This window comes from Bufo gargarizans, chromosome 6 (genome assembly GCF_014858855.1).
Source record: "Bufo gargarizans isolate SCDJY-AF-19 chromosome 6, ASM1485885v1, whole genome shotgun sequence".
Taxonomy (NCBI): domain Eukaryota; kingdom Metazoa; phylum Chordata; class Amphibia; order Anura; family Bufonidae; genus Bufo; species Bufo gargarizans.
Window position 1 is genome coordinate 329,888,662 of NC_058085.1, and position 20,551 is coordinate 329,909,212.

At 43.9% G+C, this 20,551-nt stretch overlaps 1 protein-coding gene across 1 annotated transcript in view; it reads left to right on the forward strand.

Annotated features, from left to right (window-relative positions):
- BTRC (beta-transducin repeat containing E3 ubiquitin protein ligase) overlaps positions 1-20,551 on the forward strand; it is a 141,689-nt gene that overhangs the window by 54,064 nt on the left and 67,074 nt on the right. Inside the window, exon 2 of the mRNA XM_044299695.1 lies at positions 14,956-15,033. Within this exon, the coding sequence (XP_044155630.1) occupies positions 14,956-15,033 (78 nt within the window). The remainder of the gene's footprint in view (positions 1-14,955; positions 15,034-20,551) is intronic.

Genomic DNA, 20,551 nt, shown 5'->3' on the forward strand with positions numbered 1-20,551 from the left:
AAATTCTGCCTTAATAACCTTTTAATAGGAGAAAACCTAAAGCGCTTCAGTGTATTTTAATATAGTAGAGACAGAGATCTTAAACATTTTTGTTATATACTCTACTAGCAGAAAAAAAACAACATCTTTCCAAAATAAACGATGTACAGTCTTCTTAGGAAACTCTGAACATTGCTAAGGAGGGTCCTTCTTCAGTCTTTAGTTCTACTGAGCGCTGAAGAGGCCGGTGTGTAACAGGTCAGATAGGCAGTGATAGGGCACATGTACATAGTCGGGGGCTGAGGTAGTGACAAGAGGCGGCTGGAAGCCTCTGTATGATGCACACAGGCGTCTTCAGCGCTCAGTAGAACTGAAGACAGACTCTCCTTAGCAATGTTCAGTTATAATAAATAAAATGTGGAGGGGCACTCGCTAGATGGGAATATGGGAATAAAACAATTGCATAAAATAATTATTTAATACTCTATAGTAGTACATAAATACTAAAATGACATAAAACCAGCAATAATGCAACTTCACTCAAATACTAAAAATATCTGACGTATAGTGGTGTAGCTAAATGGGATAAAAATCTTGCAGATCTCACAGGTCCACAATCGCCACAAAAACGCTGCTTGATGGTAGGATATTACCATAAATATTGCACAAGCCCGCTATGTCCCATAAGTGGTATGGTAGACAGAATCTGGATAAATGAAAGCAGGTTAACAGCAGGATCGTAATCCTAAAGGGTGTATTTGATGGAGGGTATAATCCTCTTCAATTCAGGTACACGGTGTCTAATAAGCAGTACTATAATGGTACATTGCCGCTCCTGAGATCTCCGGTTATCTGTTGTGGAAGTTTGTTGCTCCCTAGTTTGGCTTACCCAGTGCGGCGTCCCGCGTGGTTTCTGAGTCAAACGTACCGTCCCACGTGACTCTGCAGCCGCTTCCTGAAGTTGGTCTTCAGTTTCCTGGGTCCTAAATTCCCTCCGCCTTAGCTACCATTAACTTGGAGGTAAAGATATCAACGGGAATGTCGCATTAAATGTCCATAAATGAATTCATGAGCAAAAACTCTTAGGCCTCTTTCAGACGGACGTTGCAGGAAAAGGTGCGGGTGCGTTGCGGGACCATGCACTATTTTTCCGCGTGAGTGCAAAACATTGTGATGCGTTTTGCACGCGCGTGAGAAAAATCGGCATGTTTGGTACCCAAACCTGAACTTCTTCACAGAAGTTCGAGCTTGGGATCGGTGTTCTGTAGATTGTATTATTTTCCCTTATAACATGGTTATAAGGGAAAATAATAGCATTCTGAATACAGAATGCATAGAACAATAGCGCTGGAGGGGTTAAAAAAAAATAATTAAACTCACCTTAATCCACTTGATCGCGCAGCCCGGCTTCTCTTCTGTCTTCTTTTTTGCTGTGTGCAGGAAAAGGACCTGTGGTGACATCACTCCGGTCATCACATGGGCCATCACCATGGTAAAAGATCATGTTCAGACCACAGGGGGAGGGAGACACTGCTTCCTTCTCCCCTGTGCTGCTGAGGGAACACGGAGAGTGCTGAGAGCAGCGCAATGTGTTCCCAATAAGTTATCGGAATATCGGCAAAATAAATGCCGATACCGATAACAGTCAAAATCCTCAATATCGGCCGATAATATCAGTAAAACTGATAATCGGTCGATCCCTAGTCAGGATTCAGTGCGGGTGCAATGCATTCAACTCGCGCATCGCATCCGCACGGAATACTCGCCTGTGTGAAATGGGCCTAATGTCCATGGTGCTGGACGCTAGACTTTTTGCTCATTAATTCATTTATGCGTCAGATATTTTTAGTATTTGAGTGAAGTTGCATTATTGCTGGTTTTATGTCCTACTAGTATTTATGTACTACTATATATAGAGTATTAAATAATTATTTTATGCTCTATATTGCTTTCTTTGGGACGGGCGAGTCCAGTGAGGTGTGCACCCCTTTTCATTGTGCCCATTAGGTGAGCCACCGAACCCATTTTTTACAAATGTTGAGTTAGAGCTTTGATGAGAAGACTCTTCACACTATGTTTTTTAGTGCAAACAAACATCTTTCCCTAATAAAGTATACTAGAAGATGTTTAACATCCCTGTCCCAAAGCTATATTAATAAACCAAAACGTTAGTTGCACTTTAAGGGTATGTTCATGCATGTTGCATTTTCCTACATCAAATCTGACATGTATTTACAAGCGCCCCTGCAGACACAATGGAGCAGATGTAATAAGACTGGCATTTTATTAAAGGGGTTGTCTGAGTTATTTTTTTTGTTCTTTGCATGTTTCTAACTAGGTAAGTTAAAGAACTTTACAATTCACTTACTTTATCTCCAGTTGCTGCTTTCTCATATTTCACTGAGGGTCACATGACCTGTGATGTCAGCCTCTCTCCCTGCTCTGATGTTTCGTGCACAAGCCTGAGAGAGCAGATCTGTGTCTGTACACCAAACATCACTGTGCTGGCCACGCCCCCCTGCACTGCCGGCTGCTGCTAATTGCTCTCTCCCTGGATTCCTGAGGAAAAACATTGACCCCTTCAGCTGCACAGACTCAGGGCTGAAGGCTTTACTGAGTAGCTGCAGGCAGTGAGGAGACACTGGGCACAGGAGCTGACAGAGGAGTTCTGCAGAGCATTGCACAAGAACAGGTAGGGGGAAGATCCTGTGTGTATCAGCAGTGTCATTGTAAAGCTGGGACTTGTAGTCCTACACAGCAGGCAGACATGTCACTCAAGGCAGCACTTGTATTCACTCCCTTAGCAGGGGGAGGGGCAGAGATTGTTGTTATTGCAGGTAAACAAAGGGCCAGAAGAGAACCAGGGAAATGAGGAAATATAGCACTTTTTTTTTTTAAAACCTAAACCTTGCTTAGCTCAGTTATATATTGCTGCACATCAGATTTACAGTGCTCTCTCTCTATCTATAATATATATTGTGTGTGTGTGTATATATATATATATATATATATATTATAATATAATATAATATAATTTTTATTTTTTGTTTTGTTCTTTGCGCAAATTTGGCGCCTATTTGCATTTTTTTTCCGCTGCTTACGACATTGTTTTCGTTAAAGTGGGTAAAGCAGATTTGCTATAAATTTTGCCTGAAAACTAGCGTAAATAATAGCTGAAATCTACTCCAGCTATAAGTGCAGATTTCAGTTTCTGGTGTACGGGTAGCCCAAGCATTCACTAAATTTATGTAAAAAGCCAGCAAATTTGGTGCATCTTAGTGCATTTCTGATTCAGACTGATGTAGGAAGTGCCAGTCCTAGTATATTCTCCCCTATGTGTGTATATATACAAAAAATTTGTTGTGTACCTTTTTAATGGAAATCTGATTTGTGCCTAGGAAAGGGGCCGGGGGCTCATACATAATCTGACAGCAGAACTGTCTATGGAGTCGGACGCATGTGGCGGTACAATGCAGGCCCCATATACCTCCACAGGTGTCCTGCTACAACTCTATACATCTGTATAGCCATGTGCTTGTGGCCTTCTATAGTGGAAGCATGTAGCGTTGCCAGGATGATGGGTATCCATCCAGCATCCTGAGCCTTGAGGCGTACAGAGACCTATCCTCACATGGATTCCTGTGCTTCTATGTTTTGTTCAAGCAGAAAAAAAATGGGGGTGTTCCACTGTATTACAGAGGTACTAGAAACGTGAGGGGATTCATCACTCCCTTTCCGCCTGAAAATCAAAAATAAAAAAATAGCTAATTATGATGCATTACTTTTTTGGGGGCAAAAATGTGCTACTTTTTGTGTTTTGTTTTTTTTTGTGAGTTTTGAGAAGTGGACATGTTGTTAATGAGATGTACGCCAGATTGATCAACTGTGACTTTGAAAAAAAAAAAAAAAGGCTCCATCTTTCTCCAAACATAACCTCTCTATACAAAAGGAGGAATATTCTGTGGCACTCGCCGTCCAGAGGTAAAGGCTTATTCACACTTAAGGGATTGGCCACCAGAAGTATAAAAGCAAATAAAGTGCCCAAGATAATAACTAAAGCCAAGAGGAATTTGTATCATTCAGCATAGCATGCTCCCATTAATGAGAGGCTGTGTGGGCGGAGCAACTGCAAAGTGAAAGTAAAAATCCCAGCATGCATCACAAGCAAGCATCTTCAGAGGAGCGGTCACATGACGTCCCTGGCCAACTGTGATACCATAGTAACAGCAGCACCTGTCAGTTTCATCAGTGCTTGAGCATACCTCCCAACTCTAGAATAGAAGGAAGAGGGACACTATGTGCCTCAGGCTACTTTCACACTCGTGTTTTTTGTGGCTCCGTCATGGATCTGCAAAATACGGTTCCGTTGCTATATGCCTTCTATAACCATGACGGATCCGTCTTGAACACCATTGAAAGTCAATAGGGAACGGATCCGTTTTCTTTTGTGCCAGAGAAAATGGATCCGTCCCCGTTGACTTACATTGTGTGTCAAATAAATGATATATATATAGATAAAGAGATAGATTAGATATATCTATATATATATATATATATATATATATATCTATCTATCTATCTCATATCTATCTATCTATCTATTTATTATCTATCTCTCTCCTATCTATCTCATATCTATCTATCTATATATATATCTATCTCTATCTATCATAGTTCCTGGCTAGATGTCCTGCTTTCCCTGTTGGTTGCAGGGGGTGTGGCCTAACAGGACTGGTGGGCGTGGCTTATCGGGTCAGCTGTGTGGGGAGCCCACCACTGACAGGAGCAGACTGCACATGCGCTCTCAAGCTCCTCCATGGACGAACTCAGCTGCAAGGTAGCGCAGGACTAAGGGGGCGTGGCTTATAACTGAAAGAGAAGCAGGCAGGTGTGTTTAATGAAGTATATTAGGAACTTATTTTTTTCCCTGCCTGCCACACTGTAGTGGAGAGTATTTAAAGAGTGGCCAACCCCTTTAAGTGTTTCACGTCCATGTTATCCCCAGACATTTCGGAGATCCGTTGCGTTCTGTGTGTGCATTGATCTACATCCACTGTTTTGGTCCATTTTATAGACACAACTTACCCACTCTGTTCAATGGTTACTTGAAAACCAAGCATTGCACGTGGATGTCCACCATCAGAGGTCCATTTTTCACTGATCCAGTGCACCGAAAAGTGATACAAAGTTTTTAAAAAAAAGGACACATCAACCACGATGATGAAACACTGGCACCTCCTGAATCTGGACCTTTGTGGATACGAGTGGACTAGGAAACACAAATAAAGCCCCACGTAACCTGTGCACCTAGGCCAGGTGACCAATGAATGGGACGTCACTGGCCTAGAGAAAGCTGGAGAAGGCCGCAGCGCTACACAAACAGCTGATCGGGGGGAACCCCACCCATCAGATACAGAGGATACGCCATCGGCATTTAAGTCTGGGGAAAACCCCTTTAAGGCTCCATTCACAAGACGTGTGAATTTAGTCTTTTTGGCCTTGTCGGGCTGGTATAGTACTGCGTAGTAGACTGTGCTTTCCTATACAATGGATTACTGTGAAAAACATGTATATATTTTTTATACTTGTAGTCAATGGGCGACGTATACCGCTATACAGCAGCAATGTCTAAACCATCCATTACTGATGTGCGCTGAGAAATGTAGAATGTGCACAGAGCCCACTGTGGCCTAATTCTTCCATCTTTCCCATTTGTGCTTGATACAGAATGAGCGGAGATTCTGTAAAGGACACTCCGCGTGCCAGTGGCTGTAGTAGATTTGGGATTTGACCCCCGCATTATGAGAAATGGTGATAAATGCTATGACATGGCTTGTACATTAATATATCTTTATTTCCTCCCCCACCTTTTGTGTTGCGCGCTGAGCTCCTCATCTTTGTCAGGTTAATCAATAGGCACCGTATGGAAGAGGGTCAGTAATCAGTGTCATCAGGCCTTTAAATCGTGTTGAAAATTTGCTTAAAGCCCGGGCCAATTAACATCGAGATGATGAATGGCTGGCCGGATCGGAAGAGCCTGCCGCTCAGGGGCTTTGTGCAGACGAGCAGCTCAGCTGTTGTGCAGCAGACAGCCGCGGCTAATATCCGCCATTCACCCGCTCGCAGTCCACCCACTCTTAATGATAATGTCAATCCAGCACAATATACACACATTGGACTTGTCATGACTTAATAAATCAAAGGAGTTTGTCAAAGGCATTCAGATAGATTAACGAGGCAGCGGCAATAACAAGTCGAATTTGCATACAGAGTCGCCCGAATCTCAGTAAATTATGATCCTGCTTTTTCATTTGATTATTTGCTAATGTCTCAGGAGAGAAAATGATTATATTAGCATTTACAATTTGCTCCAGTAGAACAGATCCAAGGTATAAAAGACCCTCTCCCAAACCATCCCTGCTTGTGTGTGTGTGTGTGTGTGTGTGTATTCAATATGTGTATGTAATGTAAGTACACGTGTAATGCACTTACCGGTATGTATTTGGGTGTATATGTATGTGTATGTGTGTATATGTATGTATATTTGCATAATGAGTGTGTATCTCTGTATGTGATTTTTTAATTTTTTTATATATATATATATATATATTTAAATTGTGTGTACTTTTGTGTAATCAGTGTGTGTGTGTGTGTGTGTGTGTGTGTATATATGTGTGTATATATATATATATATATATATATATGTATGTGTGTATATATATATATATATATATATATATATATATATATATATAATGTGTGTATATATGTGTGTGTGTGTATATATATATATATATATATATATGTATTATAATTAATGACATGTATTTTTGTGTAATCAATGTGTATATTTATATTTGTGTATTATATGTACGCATGTAATCCATGTATGTATGTGTATATATTATTATACTTTGAAATCTCTTTGAAGTAACCAACCAAAACCAAAATTGCTCTGAAAGGTCTTCCGGGGGTAGACAGGGTGTGTAATATTGTAATATACTAACTTGAAAATAGCATTTGTGGTCTTTTCAAAGCGGATGTCTTGCGGTTTGTGTGTGTTTTTATGTAACATTATGAGTGCATATACTATGTGTGTATATTATATGTATCCTGTGTGTATGTGCGTGTAGATTATGTGCTTACATGTTGATGTGTGTTGGACCTATATTACATGTATATCTGTGAATTGGTGTACATGTATAGGTGTATATAATATGCGCTTGTGATGCCTATTTCTGTACTGTACCGCCGGCCGGTCTCTATACTTACATATGGCACATGCAGTACATGGAGTACTTTCTCTGTCACAGCGTTGATAATATATGCTTATATATTTCTGCTTCCTCCTTCTTCCTTTTTTCCATGCAGGAGATCCAAATGATTCAGCTTGACAGAGGCTTAATATCATTTTAACAGTGTACTGAATTGTGCCTTCAGGCAAAATATAGTTTTGTAGCTATAACCAACCTATCCATCTGCCAGCCAGATTGGGATTCTCCTATCCAAGGCTCGCATTCTGCCTCGCTGACAACTCCAAATAGGATTAAGGATTCTGATACATGCAAATAAACTCGCTGCCATAAAACCTGGCTCCTTGGCTCCTTAAATGTTTTTAAATGTTGTATAAATGACGCAGTAGAAAAACGCGATATAGATAAAAAGCAAAACCTAAACGTCAGTGTAAGTGAAGGGCGCAGAAAATATCGCCTTCTCCTTTTTTTTTTTTTTTTTAAAGCTAAAATCTATTAACTGCCTCTTACTGGTTATATGATGGCATTTGGCGGACAAAGGTATCACATTCTTAATAGGGGATACCATGGTTTAAACCCCGTTTACGTTTCTGAACTTGTATCACTATGGTTACTTGTGCGACGTGTTTCGATTACGTGGACTCCAGCAATGTTGGTATTACCAGTATTAAGGTTGCGCTTCATGAATTTGTTGCACTGCCTCCTATCTCTCTACATTTATTACATTGCCTAGTGCACCTCTGCCACGCCATCTGCTGTGAAACTACAACTCCCAGCATGCACACTTACTCAGCAGTTCTTGTAACTCACAAAGAAGTGAAAGGAGGATTCTGGGAGTTGTAGTCTCAGAACAGCTGGAGCGCCGGAGGTTGCTGACCCCTGACCTAGTGTAATGTTCTCTTAATACTCTGTCCTTGACGGCCAGCAGTAGTCGAGCTCTGTACTCCTGCATAGAGAGGTAACGGGGAGCAGTGCACGTGCTCATACCTCCACTTCATGGATTTGGGGGTACGTGGCCCCCGTTCTTGTGATCGTTGTGTGCGTTTGGACCCCTTCTAATCTAATAGTTATCCTTTATCCTGTTCATTCGGGATAAAGTCATCTATCTAGAACCTCCCTTTAACAGGAATATCCCTTCAATGAATGCAGACCGCCAGTAGGGTTGTCATCACATCAGCACCAACCTCTGCGACTCCGCACACTATAGAAGGTCAGTAGTAGTTAATTTTAGACCGCGTTTAGACAGCGGTTCTGATTTCCATCTTAAAAACACGAACATTTGTGAACGTCTATATGATGTCTGGGTGCAACAGTTTTTGTTTATGGTTACGTTCTCTTGTCTTGGTCAGAAAATGGACTACAATGGTGCGTGTCGCACTGTCTGTGGGAACATCTGAGAGGTGAATTGCACCATTTACTTTAATGGGTCCCTATGCCATGCCGGTGCAATATGGATGGAAAAGACCGTCCTTGTATCAGGCTTTACAGTGATCTCCTATTTATCGTCCAGAGCTAGACCCACAACTGCCTGTCCCCTCTTACTGCTCAACAGACTGATAATCCACCATGGGACTGTTTTTGTTGATTGGTTCCTGTCCAGCCCCTTCCACCATACACACACAAACCATGAACTCAATCTATTAAGACTGGCATGTAGTAATGTTATATAGGGGCCCGTGTCAATCATCTCAGACGGGCACCGGTACCGCTCCACATATCCTGCTGCTTCATCAGGGACTTCGACCCACCAGTTTTTAGCAGCTTCCTTGCAATAAGTCTGGCCACCAGAGTAGTCTGCTTCCTCTTCCGTGAAAGGCCACAGCCTGCGCTTGCCGCATAGGCCTCTTTCTTCTGTCTGTAGGGCACATGCTCTGTTGTAGGGCCAACGCGTGTGCATGTCTTAATTTTCACCAGCCCATGGCTGGCAACCCTGGGGTACTGGGGAGTGCCTGAGCAATGGGTTACCTAGCTTGCTATTTCCTGTAAACTTGTGTTGGATCTGTTTGTCTGCCTATGTACTGACATCTTCCTGTTTCCTGGATTTTGACCCTCTGCTACCTGACGTGTGCCTGACCTCCATATTGACTCATCGCTGCCGGCCCTGACCTCAGACAGTTTATCGGATTGCCTGATCCCTTGGTGTTCCACACTGGTGTGTCTGACCCCTGTTGGTCAGCTGTCGGACACACAGACTACTCTAGGAAGTATCTGCCTGGTGGCTCTCCTACAGCAAAGTTCAGGTCCTTGTATAGGGGGTTAAAGGGACTGCCAGGATAACGCACTTAGTCTACTTTTAGATCAACGTGTCCACTGCAAGACACATGCTCCGTTTGGTATTAGATTTCCTGTTATGTACACTACTCCTTTTGACAGGACTGTGCAGCACTATAATAATTTATAATGCTGCATTTCCCTGCCCGACCTCGGATCTACTGGATTGTCTGACATAATGCAATCGGTACAATGTAAGAGATTTGAGGTCGGACAGCAGCACTCCGCATTATAAATAAGGAGCAGTGTCCATAATGGGAAATCACGCTCCCACATGAAGCGTGCTTCCCACAGTGGACACACTCATCTGAAATTAGCCTTAGGAGTAGCATTGAGGAGCAGGAGAACGGAAAGGACGGATTCTGCGATAACTGAGACCTAACTGAGCGTAACAGAGCCTAAAGACCCCATAGACTATAATGTGGTCCGTTCGGTGTCCGCTCAGAATATGATTTTTGAGCGGACACCGAACCGACCCCATTATAGTCTATGGGGTCTTTAGGCTTTGTTACGCTCAGTTAGGTCTCGGTTATCTGCAGAATCCGTCCTTTCCGTTCTCCTGCTCCTCAACGGAGCCGGAGAACGGAAAGGAGAAACGGTGATGTGAAAGGAGCCTAAGAGCTGGCGTAGTTTTCTGGTGTAAATAAGGTTAAATTTTTGGGCCTTGTAGTTCTCACTCCCTCCTGCCTATTATTAATTATTAATTATTATTATTATTATTATTATTATTATATTTTTTTAATGGCTGCCTAAACAGGCAAAAAGTGGCAAATTTCTTGTGCAAAAAAAATAAATAAAAATGGTATAGAAGCTTTAATAAATTCCAACCAAAATATTTTATTCGAGTGTCACTTTCCTGCCGTACATTATTACGGATCAGAATACAAGGCAAAGGCAACTAGCAGATTCTGCTGCATTAAATACAAGTTTCCTCAAACGCTCGCTGTACAATGTGTGGCGTACAGAAAACCTACAGATGGGTGCTGAATTATAGCATGGGCCAGCCTACAGCCAGCGGTCGTAATCATAAAACATGATTTAGACTTGAGCACGTCGCCACTTTTATTTGCTCATTATGCAGTAAGTGACGGGATGTTATGGCACATCACTCCGCAACATATTGAACACAGCCATCCTCGTCTAAAAAACGAACACACATGGATTACTTCAGTCCTGAACATATTGGTGATAAGTCATAAATAATGTGTTTGTTTCGGAGCCTGAACGTTGCCATGAGATGCCTGTGGCAATAGCAATGGCGGTATCCGTTCTAAAGATGGTGATAAAGCGGCAGATGCCATGCCAACATAGACATCAGATCACATATGTACAACTAACGAGGCCACATACATCTTGCTAACATCACATGATTAAGAACTCCATTGGATATTGGTGAAGGTTGTCCGCTAAATGGAGAATCATTATAGTGGTCACAAAGTAAAGACTCCACTCACTGGGGTTCCTTTGCCGTTGAAAGAGCTTTCCAGGGCTTGATTATCAGATTGGTGCAGGGTCCAATTCCCAGCACCCCCACCAATTTTCACTAGTTGCGGCACAGGAAACAGGCATCAGAACACCACATTTCCGTACACTGTGTAGTGGTTTTACCTGGTTACTGCAACCACTACCCTTGTTCAAGTCGGACCTCCATCGATCTGATATTGATGAGCTTTCCTAAGAATAGGTCATCAGTAAGTAAGTCCTGTTAAGTGTAAAGCCAAACCAATGTTTCAGGTGACAAGCTACCCTTCTTCAGGCTTTATAATTAGTAAGGTGCAGCAGCATGACACAATATTTATTATTATTTATTTTTTTACTCACTATCCAGCCTGTTCTCGACCTCTGGTGGTTTACTCCACTTAATTGGAATGGGACCTCATTGAGTTCTTGGATGGAGAAGCTTCTAGCTTCCCCAATGTACAGCCTTTTCCTCATACAGTCCTGTACTCATCAAGGCAAAATGCATTGTAGAACTTAACACAGATTTCTAGATGGGGCACTGCTTCTCCTTGCTGAGAGTCCTCATGTCACTGCTGCTGTAAGTACATGACCAACACTTTTAAGGGGGTTTTCAAAAAACTTTAATGGCCTATCCTCAGGTTAGTTGATCAATATCAGATCATGGGGGCCGACACTTTGCACACCCATTGATCAGCTGTTTTGGGCAGCAGGAACCTATACAAGCAGATAGAATCTAGAAGCAAAAGCATCTATCTACGGTGTAGTGGCCATGCCAGGGTACTGCAGCTCAGCTCCCATTCACGTGAAAGGGAACTTCGCTTCAGTAGGCTGATGCCGGGATCTACACAGTGGACAGAACCTTCCATCCACTGTATAGGTGACGGCGGCTGCACAAAACTGATGGTTGGTGGTGGTGCCGGATGTCGAACCCTCACCGATCTGATACTGAGGATAGGTCCTTAATAGCCATGTCTTGGATAACCCTATTAAAGAGCCTGGAGACATGACAAGGGGCCTTACCTCTGTTGATCAGGTTCGTTCTCGCGGGGCAGTGCCGTCTGACATGCATTGCAGTTGTTGTATGGGGAAATGTAAATGGCTGTCTGTGTAAGGCCTCATGCACACGACAGTTTTTTTTTCACGGTCCGCAAAAACGGGGTCCGTGGGTCGGTGATCCGTGACCGTTTTTTCGTCCGTGGGTCTTCCTTGATTTTTGGAGGATCCACGGACATGAAAAAAAAGTCGTTTTGGTGTCCGCCTGGCCGTGCGGAGCCAAACGGATCCGTCCTGAATTACAATGCAAGTCAATGGGGACGGATCCGTTTGATGTTGACACAATATGGTGCCATTTCAAACGGATCCGTCCCCATTGACTTTGAATGTAAAGTCTGGAGTTCTTTTATACCATCGGATTGGAGTTTTCTCCAATCCGATGGTATATTTTAACTTGAAGCGTCCCCATCACCATGGGAACGCCTCTATGTTAGAATATACTGTCGGATATGAGCTACTTCGTGAACCTCAGATCCGACAGTATATTCTAACACAGAGGCGTTCCCATGGTGATGGGGACGCTTCAGGTTAGAATACACTACAAACTTTGTACAAGACTGCCCCCTGCTGCCTGGCAGCACCCGATCTCTTACAGGGGGATATGATAGCACAATTAACCCCTTCAGGTGCGGCACCTAAAGGGGTTAATTGTACTATCATATTCCCCTGTAAGAGATCAGGGCTGCCAGGCAGCAGGGGGCAGCCCCCCCCCCTCCCCAGTTTGAATATCGTTGGTGGCACAGTGTGCGCCCACCATCGCCCCCCCTCCCTCCCTCCCTCTATTGTAATAAATCGTTGGTGGCACAGTGTGCGCCCACCATCGCCCCCCCTCCCTCCCTCTATTGTATTAAATCGTTGGTGGCACAGTGTGCCAACCACCATCACCCCCCCCTCCCTCTTCAGCAGTAACATTGGTGGCAGTGTGCGGTCTCCCATCCCCCCCCCATCATTGGTGGCAGCGGAGTTCCGATCGGAGTCCCAGTTTAATCGCTGGGGCTCCGATCGGTAACCATGACGCTACTGCAGTCCTGGTTGCCATGGTTACTTAGCAATAGTACAACAGTAGAAGATTCATACTTGCCTGCTTGCTGCTGCGATGTCTGTGAACGGCCGGGAGCTCCTCCTACTGGTAAGTGAAAGGTCTGTGCGGCGCATTGCTAAAGAACTGTCACTTACCAGTAGGAGGAGCTCCCGGCCGTTCACAGACATCGCAGCAGCAAGCAGGTAAGTATGAATCTTCTACTGTTGTACTATTGCTAAGTAACCATGGCAACCAGGGCTGCAGTAGCTTCCTGGTTGCCATGGTTACCGATCGGAGCCCCAGCAATTAAACTGGGACTCAGATCGGAACTCCGCTGCCACCAATGATGGGGGGGGGGGGAGAGAATGGGAGACCGCACACTGCCACCAATGTTACTGCTATAGAGGTGGGGGGGGGGCGCGATGGTGGTTGGCACACTGTGCCACCAACGATTTAATACAATAGAGGGAGGGAGGGAGGGGGGGCGATGGTGGGGGCACACTGTGCCACCAACGATTTATTACAATAGAGGGAGGGAGGGGGGGGTGGCGATGGTGGGCGCACACTGTGCCACCAACGATATTCAAACTGGGGAGGGGGGGGGGTCTGCCCCCTGCTGCCTGGCAGCCCTGATCTCTTACAGGGGAATATGATAGTACAATTAACCCCTTTAGGTGCCGCACCTGAAGGGGTTAATTGTGCCATCATATCCCCCTGTAAGAGATCGGGTGCTGCCAGGCAGCAGGGGGCAGTCTTGTACAAAGTTTGCAGTGTATTCTAACTAGAAGCGTCCCCATCACCATGGGAACGCTTCTGTGTTAGAATATACTGTCGGAAATGAGTTTTCACGAAGTGAAAACTTAGATCAGAAAAAGCTTTTATGCAGACGGATCTTCGGATCCGTCTGTATGAAAGCAACCTACGGCCACGGATCACGGACACGGATGCCAATCTTGTGTGCATCCGTGTTCTTTCACGGACCCATTGACTTGAATGGGTCCGTGAACCGTTGTCAGTCAAAAAAATAGGACAGGTCATATTTTTTTGACGGACCGGATACACGGATAACGGCCTCGGCTGCAAAACGGTGCATTTTCCGATTTTTCCACGGACCCATTGAAAGTCAATGGGTCCGCGAAAAAAAACGGAAAACGGCACAACGGCCACGGATGCACACAACGGTCGTGTGCATGAGGCCTAACCCTTAGAGATGCCGGGTCTACTGGTACTGTAGATGCATTTGGCTCGTAGAGGGGAGTCGTGACTGGGAGACCATTCTCTAATGTCCATATGGAAAAGGGCTGGTATAATGGGATCCTTTTAAACGGCAAAGTAACTCGGTCACTAACCAGTTAAAGCACAAAGAGAATGCGATTGTTTTACCACTGCTTGGGGCTTTCAGTCACTAGAGACCAACTTCTTTGCTATGAAGTATTGATGGATTTCTGTTGCATGTAATTAAGACTTTGTAGATAGCTTTTAACTTTTTCTCTTATTCTTTTCTTCCTTTTTCGAGAAACAGAGTCCATGTTAATGGCAGTTGTAGCTCCTGTGGTCCCATCCTTAGCCAGCTTAAAACAATTGCTAACAGTGGGGCGTGATCCTGCGAATGTGTAATAGCGGAGCCATTGTCTCTGTTGTTGGTACATTTTATTTGTTTTTTTCAAGCTGAGCGAGAAAATAACTACCCCAGTGCCATAGTGTGCCAGCTTTCTGTGTTCCTCCATAAAAAAGACACCCAGTGACCTGAAAGTGAGCAAACCCATCTTGTGTGTCAGCCTTCACGTCGCCTTGTGTCCACTTGTTACCTCTGACCATTTCACAACTGGGTCATTCATCCTGAGGAAGGACGCTTCTCTTGTATCGACTTACTTTTATGTTACTCCATGTGCCATTAACTTTCCTTTTCTCGTGCAGACCGCCTCAGAAAGAGAAGATTGTAACCGGGATGAGCCCCCTAGAAAGATCATTCCAGAGAAGAATACACTTAGACAGGTAGGTCATTACAGTCCTTTTAGTGATCCGGGAAGAGACTTAGTCAAGTGTCCTGAAATTGGAGCGGTTGTGAAATTGTGAAACTTGGGCTACATTCACACTAGCGTTTTTGCTGCATCCGGCAGGGTTCAGCAAAAGGGCTAACGTTACTGATAATACAACCGTCTGCATCTGTTATCAACGGATTCCGGTTGTATTATCTTTGACATTGCCAAGACGGATCCGTCATGAACTCCATTGAAAGTCTATGGGGGACGGATCCGTTTTCTATTGTGGCAGAGAAAATGGATCCGTCCCCGTTGACTTGCATTGGGGGTCATGCCGGATCCGTCTTGCTCCGCATCCCAGGACGGAAAGCAAACTATAACATGTTGCGGTTTGCTCTCCAGTCTGGGAACGCAACTAAACGGAACGGAATGCATTTTGGAGCGTTCTGTTCTGTTCAGTTGAGTTTTGTCCCCATTGACAAAGAATTGGGATAAAACTGGAGCGCTTTTTCCGGTATTGAGCCCCTATGATGGATCTCAATACCGGAAAACTTAAACGCTAGTGTGAAAGTAGCCTTAATAAAACTAAGAGAATGAATATATGAAGATTTCCTTTATGTACAGGAAAATTGTCAACGTAGTGCGTTTTTTTTTATTTTTATAAATTACTTAACTTTTTTAAAATTTACTTTATTCTACAAAGTTCAGTGTCCCTGAGGTGATGCGCCACTTGGGGACACATCATTACTGTAGCCAGTCATTGGGTGCAGCAGTGCATGTGACACCTTCCATGACGGAAATGTACATGTGGAGACCCGTGAAATCAGAACGAAGTGATGGGAGGTATTTAAAAAAAAAAAATGAGAAAACCGGCGCAACATCTTGATTAAACGTCTCTTTATTGGTCACTTCTCCATGAAGATCCATGAAGTGCATATTCACATGCTACGCGTTTCAGACGAATGCATGTCCTCATTCATGAATCTCAAGTTGGACAGGCCCCTTTTTATTTTACAAAAGTAGCACTAAGTTTCAGTCTGCAGTCTCTGGAATGAATGAATAGACCCTCCAAAATTAAGTTTTTTTTTTTCCTCACGAGTGGGTCTCCCTCTCAGTGATGCATCCTGGATGTATTACACTGTGTGTGTGTGTGTGTGTGTGTGTGTGTGTGTTTTCCCCCCCTCCAGCAGAATGTCGCATTTGTGCTTTCATCTCTATCTACATCCCGCGTAAGTTGCTCTCCTTGTATTTTTATTTTTTTATTTTTTTTGAGAGCAGAGAGAGCGATCAGAAATATTAGCTGCACTAATGGGAATAGGAAGTATTTTAATAAAGGTTATTTAGAAATTTGGTTATTTTTGCATTTAGGAAGCAAAAGAACAAAATAAAGAATATACATAATGGAAAGGCAGCAGAAGCCATGTGATTGCGCGCTCATTCCGTCTTCGGAACAGGTCCCCTATAATTAAACCAAAGTGTGGGCCATTGTGACTTCTCCTAAATACTACATTATGTTATGTGCTATTAAGGGCTCATGCAGACAAATGTTTTTGTCTTTCTGTGTCAGTTTTTTTTGTGGACCGTATGCGGAACCATTCGTTTAAAGGGGTCCGCAAAAAAAAAGCGAAAGTTACTCAGCGTGCATTCAATTTCAATATGTCCGTATTTCCGTTCCCCCCCAAAAAAAATAGAACATGTCCTATTATTGTCCGCATTACGGACAAGGATAGGACTGTTCTATTAGGGGCGAGCTGTTCCGTTCCGCAAAATACAGAATGCACGCGGACGGATCTGTTTTTTGCGGATCCATGTTTTGTGGACCGCAAAATGCATACGGCCGTTTGCGTGAGCCCTAAAGGAGATACTTACTTACACCTTCAGATAAACTTTATTAAAAATGTAATGGAAATAATTTGTATAACGTACTTTAAATATTTTTTTCAGTTTCCCTGAAATTCAGGTGTCCATGGCACTTTCCAGTCCGTACACTGGTACGTTACTGACGGTGTGGTATGCAGGCTTTTAGGAGAGTAGCGCAGAGAGAGCGCAGGGCAGAAACTTGCATAGCACATTGCTCCTCCTGCATATTCTCAGCTATTTGAGGAGACCGCGGCGCTCCGGTGAGTGCCGTAGCCTTTTTGGTGCTTACCTCCTCACAGCGGCCGTGCTTGATATCACAGCTCTCCATTCATTTGGGGGCTCACTGCCCCCTCCAAACTATGGTTCATATGTTTCTTTTCTTTGTGCATAGGAAAGAAACCTGTAAATCATAGTCCGGAGGTGGAGCAAGCTGCAACGTTCGGCAGGTCGGTACTCTAAAGGTACTGTCTGCCAGCTCAGAAGTGGCAGAACGCTGAAATCTCTGGGTCTGTCACTATACCAAGCTTCTCTCAGTAGGGTTTTTTCGGGTATCAAATTTTCAATACTTTTTGTCCCGTATCGACCTCGATACCGGGATTTGCCATTTTTCGTTTCTAGGATGCGCTACTGCGCAGTCTAGTATCACAGAGCATGGAGTGCGCTGCTATCGGCACCCTCCGTGTTCTCCTCAGCAGCACAGGGGTGAAGGAGTCACTCCCTCTCCCCCCTGTGCTGCTGCCACCAATGAGTAGAGAGAGGGACGGAGGAGGGGCGGGCGCACTGCGCCACCAATGAAAGTTAACGTTTAATACAAATACAGGAGGCTGGGTGCAGAATCACATAGCAGTCGCCAAGCCTCTATGAAAGGAAGCTGCGATCAGCTGCAGTTAACTTCAGGGGTTAACTGCCGCTTATCACAGCTTCCTGTCTTAGAGGCTGGGTGAATGGCTATGCTATGTGATTCTGCTGCCCGCACCCAGCCTCCTCAGTATTTAAAATTATTGGTGGCGTAGTGCACCCCCCCCCTTTCTGATCGGAGCGCCAGCAATCCAAGAGCAGGACTGGACAATGTGCATTGAGTGTCTAAGACTATAAAATACTTAGTTGTACATCAGGTAGTCTGAAAAGTGGTGCAGCCATCTTGGACAACATGTATGGGGCATGAGCAATTGGCATACCTAGGAGATGATTGCTGCTTACAAATACTGCGGTACAATATGGCCCCATAGCAGTCAAAGATTTCCAAATTCCGGATTCGTACGACGCTGTGTGCATGGGCCCCTAATAGTCTGACCCAAGCACACAGGTAAAATCGTACTATACAATATTCACGCAGGTCTGCAGACTACATCACTGCGTATTATTACATAGAGTCCCAAAATGTGTGCCGTCTGAGCGCAATTCTCAAAAACAATTATAAGTTTTGGCAAGTTTGAGAGTAACAAACATGTTTTTTTTTTGTGTTAGGTTATAAATTAATTTTAATAGGCTGATCCAGATGGTTCATTTGGAAAATGGATAGTCAGATCTGCTGGAAATTAAACTAAATTTATTTGCATCATACTTCAAAATGAAGTGAGCGAGAGCGGTGCACATTAAGGCCCGCGCATACAGATGGGCTAGCAGGTCACACGCGGGACTAATTGGATTCATTTGGAAAACAAGTGCCTGGGTTTTTGGATCGTCTTGGATTGAAAATTCTCTGCTAGTTTCTTCCAACATGAATGATTTTTATTTTATTTTTTATTTTTTTTCCCTTAATTCTGCAGACACGTTTTCTCCTTTCATGTATTATCTGTCCTGATCAATGCCTCTGCGGCAACGGGACAACAATACGGTAAAACGTGTCTTGTAGGTTTAATTTATTTTGAGTCTTGCATCTTCTCTTTGCATTTTCTGCCCTTGTGAACACCATGTAAGGGTCTATTCACACGTCCGTATTTCTGGGTCCGCAGCTGTTCTGCAATTTTTCAGAACGGGTGCGGACCTATTCATTTCAAGGGGGCCACAAATTATGCGGACAGCACTCCGTTTTGTGGCCCCTGCAAAAAAAGATAGCGCTGACCTATTCTTGTTCTCAATCGTGGACAGGAATAGGCATTTCTATCATAGGGCTGGCCGTCTGGGTTCCGCACTGCGTGCGGTATACCGTGTTTTGCGGATCTGCAATTTGTGGACCACAAAACACTTACGGCCATGTGAATGGACCCTAATTGTACGTTGTTTAGGTTCTCTCTGCTACACATTACAGTGCCTCTGGGTATTGTACAGGCTTGTATTAAATCTCTCCTACGTGGGAAACAGGAAGTTTAAAATCACAGCGGCCTCGGCTGCAGAGCAAGCAAAACGGGGATAAATGTGCAAGAAGAAACTAAAGCCTTTTGCACATGGAGATACATGCATGGGACCTCCTATACGTCTCATAGAAGTCTATACTCACCATATTATGGCTGCGTGTAAGTGGAAGTTGTAAGGTGCTATCTAATGGCCATATGCATGAGTGCTAATGCACTTTAGATTGCTTTTGGCCTACAACGTGCATGTGTTGTCAATGATGAGAGGCAGCAGCCTATCCAACAGGCTCCATTCCTGACATCTGCTATGGGGGAAAGGGGTATAGGGACACTCCATACTCATTAGTCAGCTGATCTGCTGTGATTGGCGGGTTTGGATGACTTTCAGCTAATGTATATGGGCACATTTTATCTTCCGAGCTATCAGGCTACTGACAGGGGATGACATTGTCACCGGCCATACACGTTAGACCAACTTTGTCCAAATCCACAGACTTCTGCGTCACTAGGTGCCTTCTAATGTGTATAGGGGTGTCCTGACCTCTCACAGGGACCTATTTAGGAGGCATGATTTGACAGAATTGGACATTTCAATGTGGCCGACCTTCTTCCCTTCTCCCTGATGACAGCAGATGCATACTCAACTGAGGTGGAAGGAGTAGCTGTTGGCCGAATGAGTGTTCTACCGGCACCTCCAGTATGTAAGGTGTATGTCCAACTTTAGGATGTCACCACCATTGAGGAGACTCCAGGAATGAGTTAAAACTGCTGTGAACATGGTCTATGGACAACCTGCTCGAGATCACTCTTGGGAGTGCATCATGGTCTCTCTCTCTGGCATACCAGCTCCTTCTAGTTCTCCTGCAGCAGGTCTGATCAGTGGGGTCTTCTGAAGCCAGGCATGTCCCAATCAGGTGATCGCCAGGACAGTTTTATTTTTTATTTTTTATTTGCATAAAGACAACACCTATATCTATGACCTTCTCAATAAGATTACCTATAAATTGTTGTTTATAGGAACTTTACACGCATACTAAGGAATTTCCCAAATGGTGCAAATTTCTTCTAATTGAACCCATCGGTTTATCATTTTAAGTTCCTTTACATGTTTGGATTTTTTCAAAGGGAATCTGTCACCAGTTTTGTGGTGTCCTAACTAAATCAACTAGTGCGAGATCCCCTCCCAAAATGCCTGGGCACTTTCTTTATCTTAGCCAGCCATTTTGCTAAAATCTTATATTAAAGAGGACCTTTCACCACTCCTGACATGTCTTTTTTTTATTACTTCATGTATTCCCCATGCAATAAGGATTTTGGAGCATCTATTCTTATGGCTCTGTGATGTGCCATTCCTTTATTATTCCTGCTAGAAGTTAT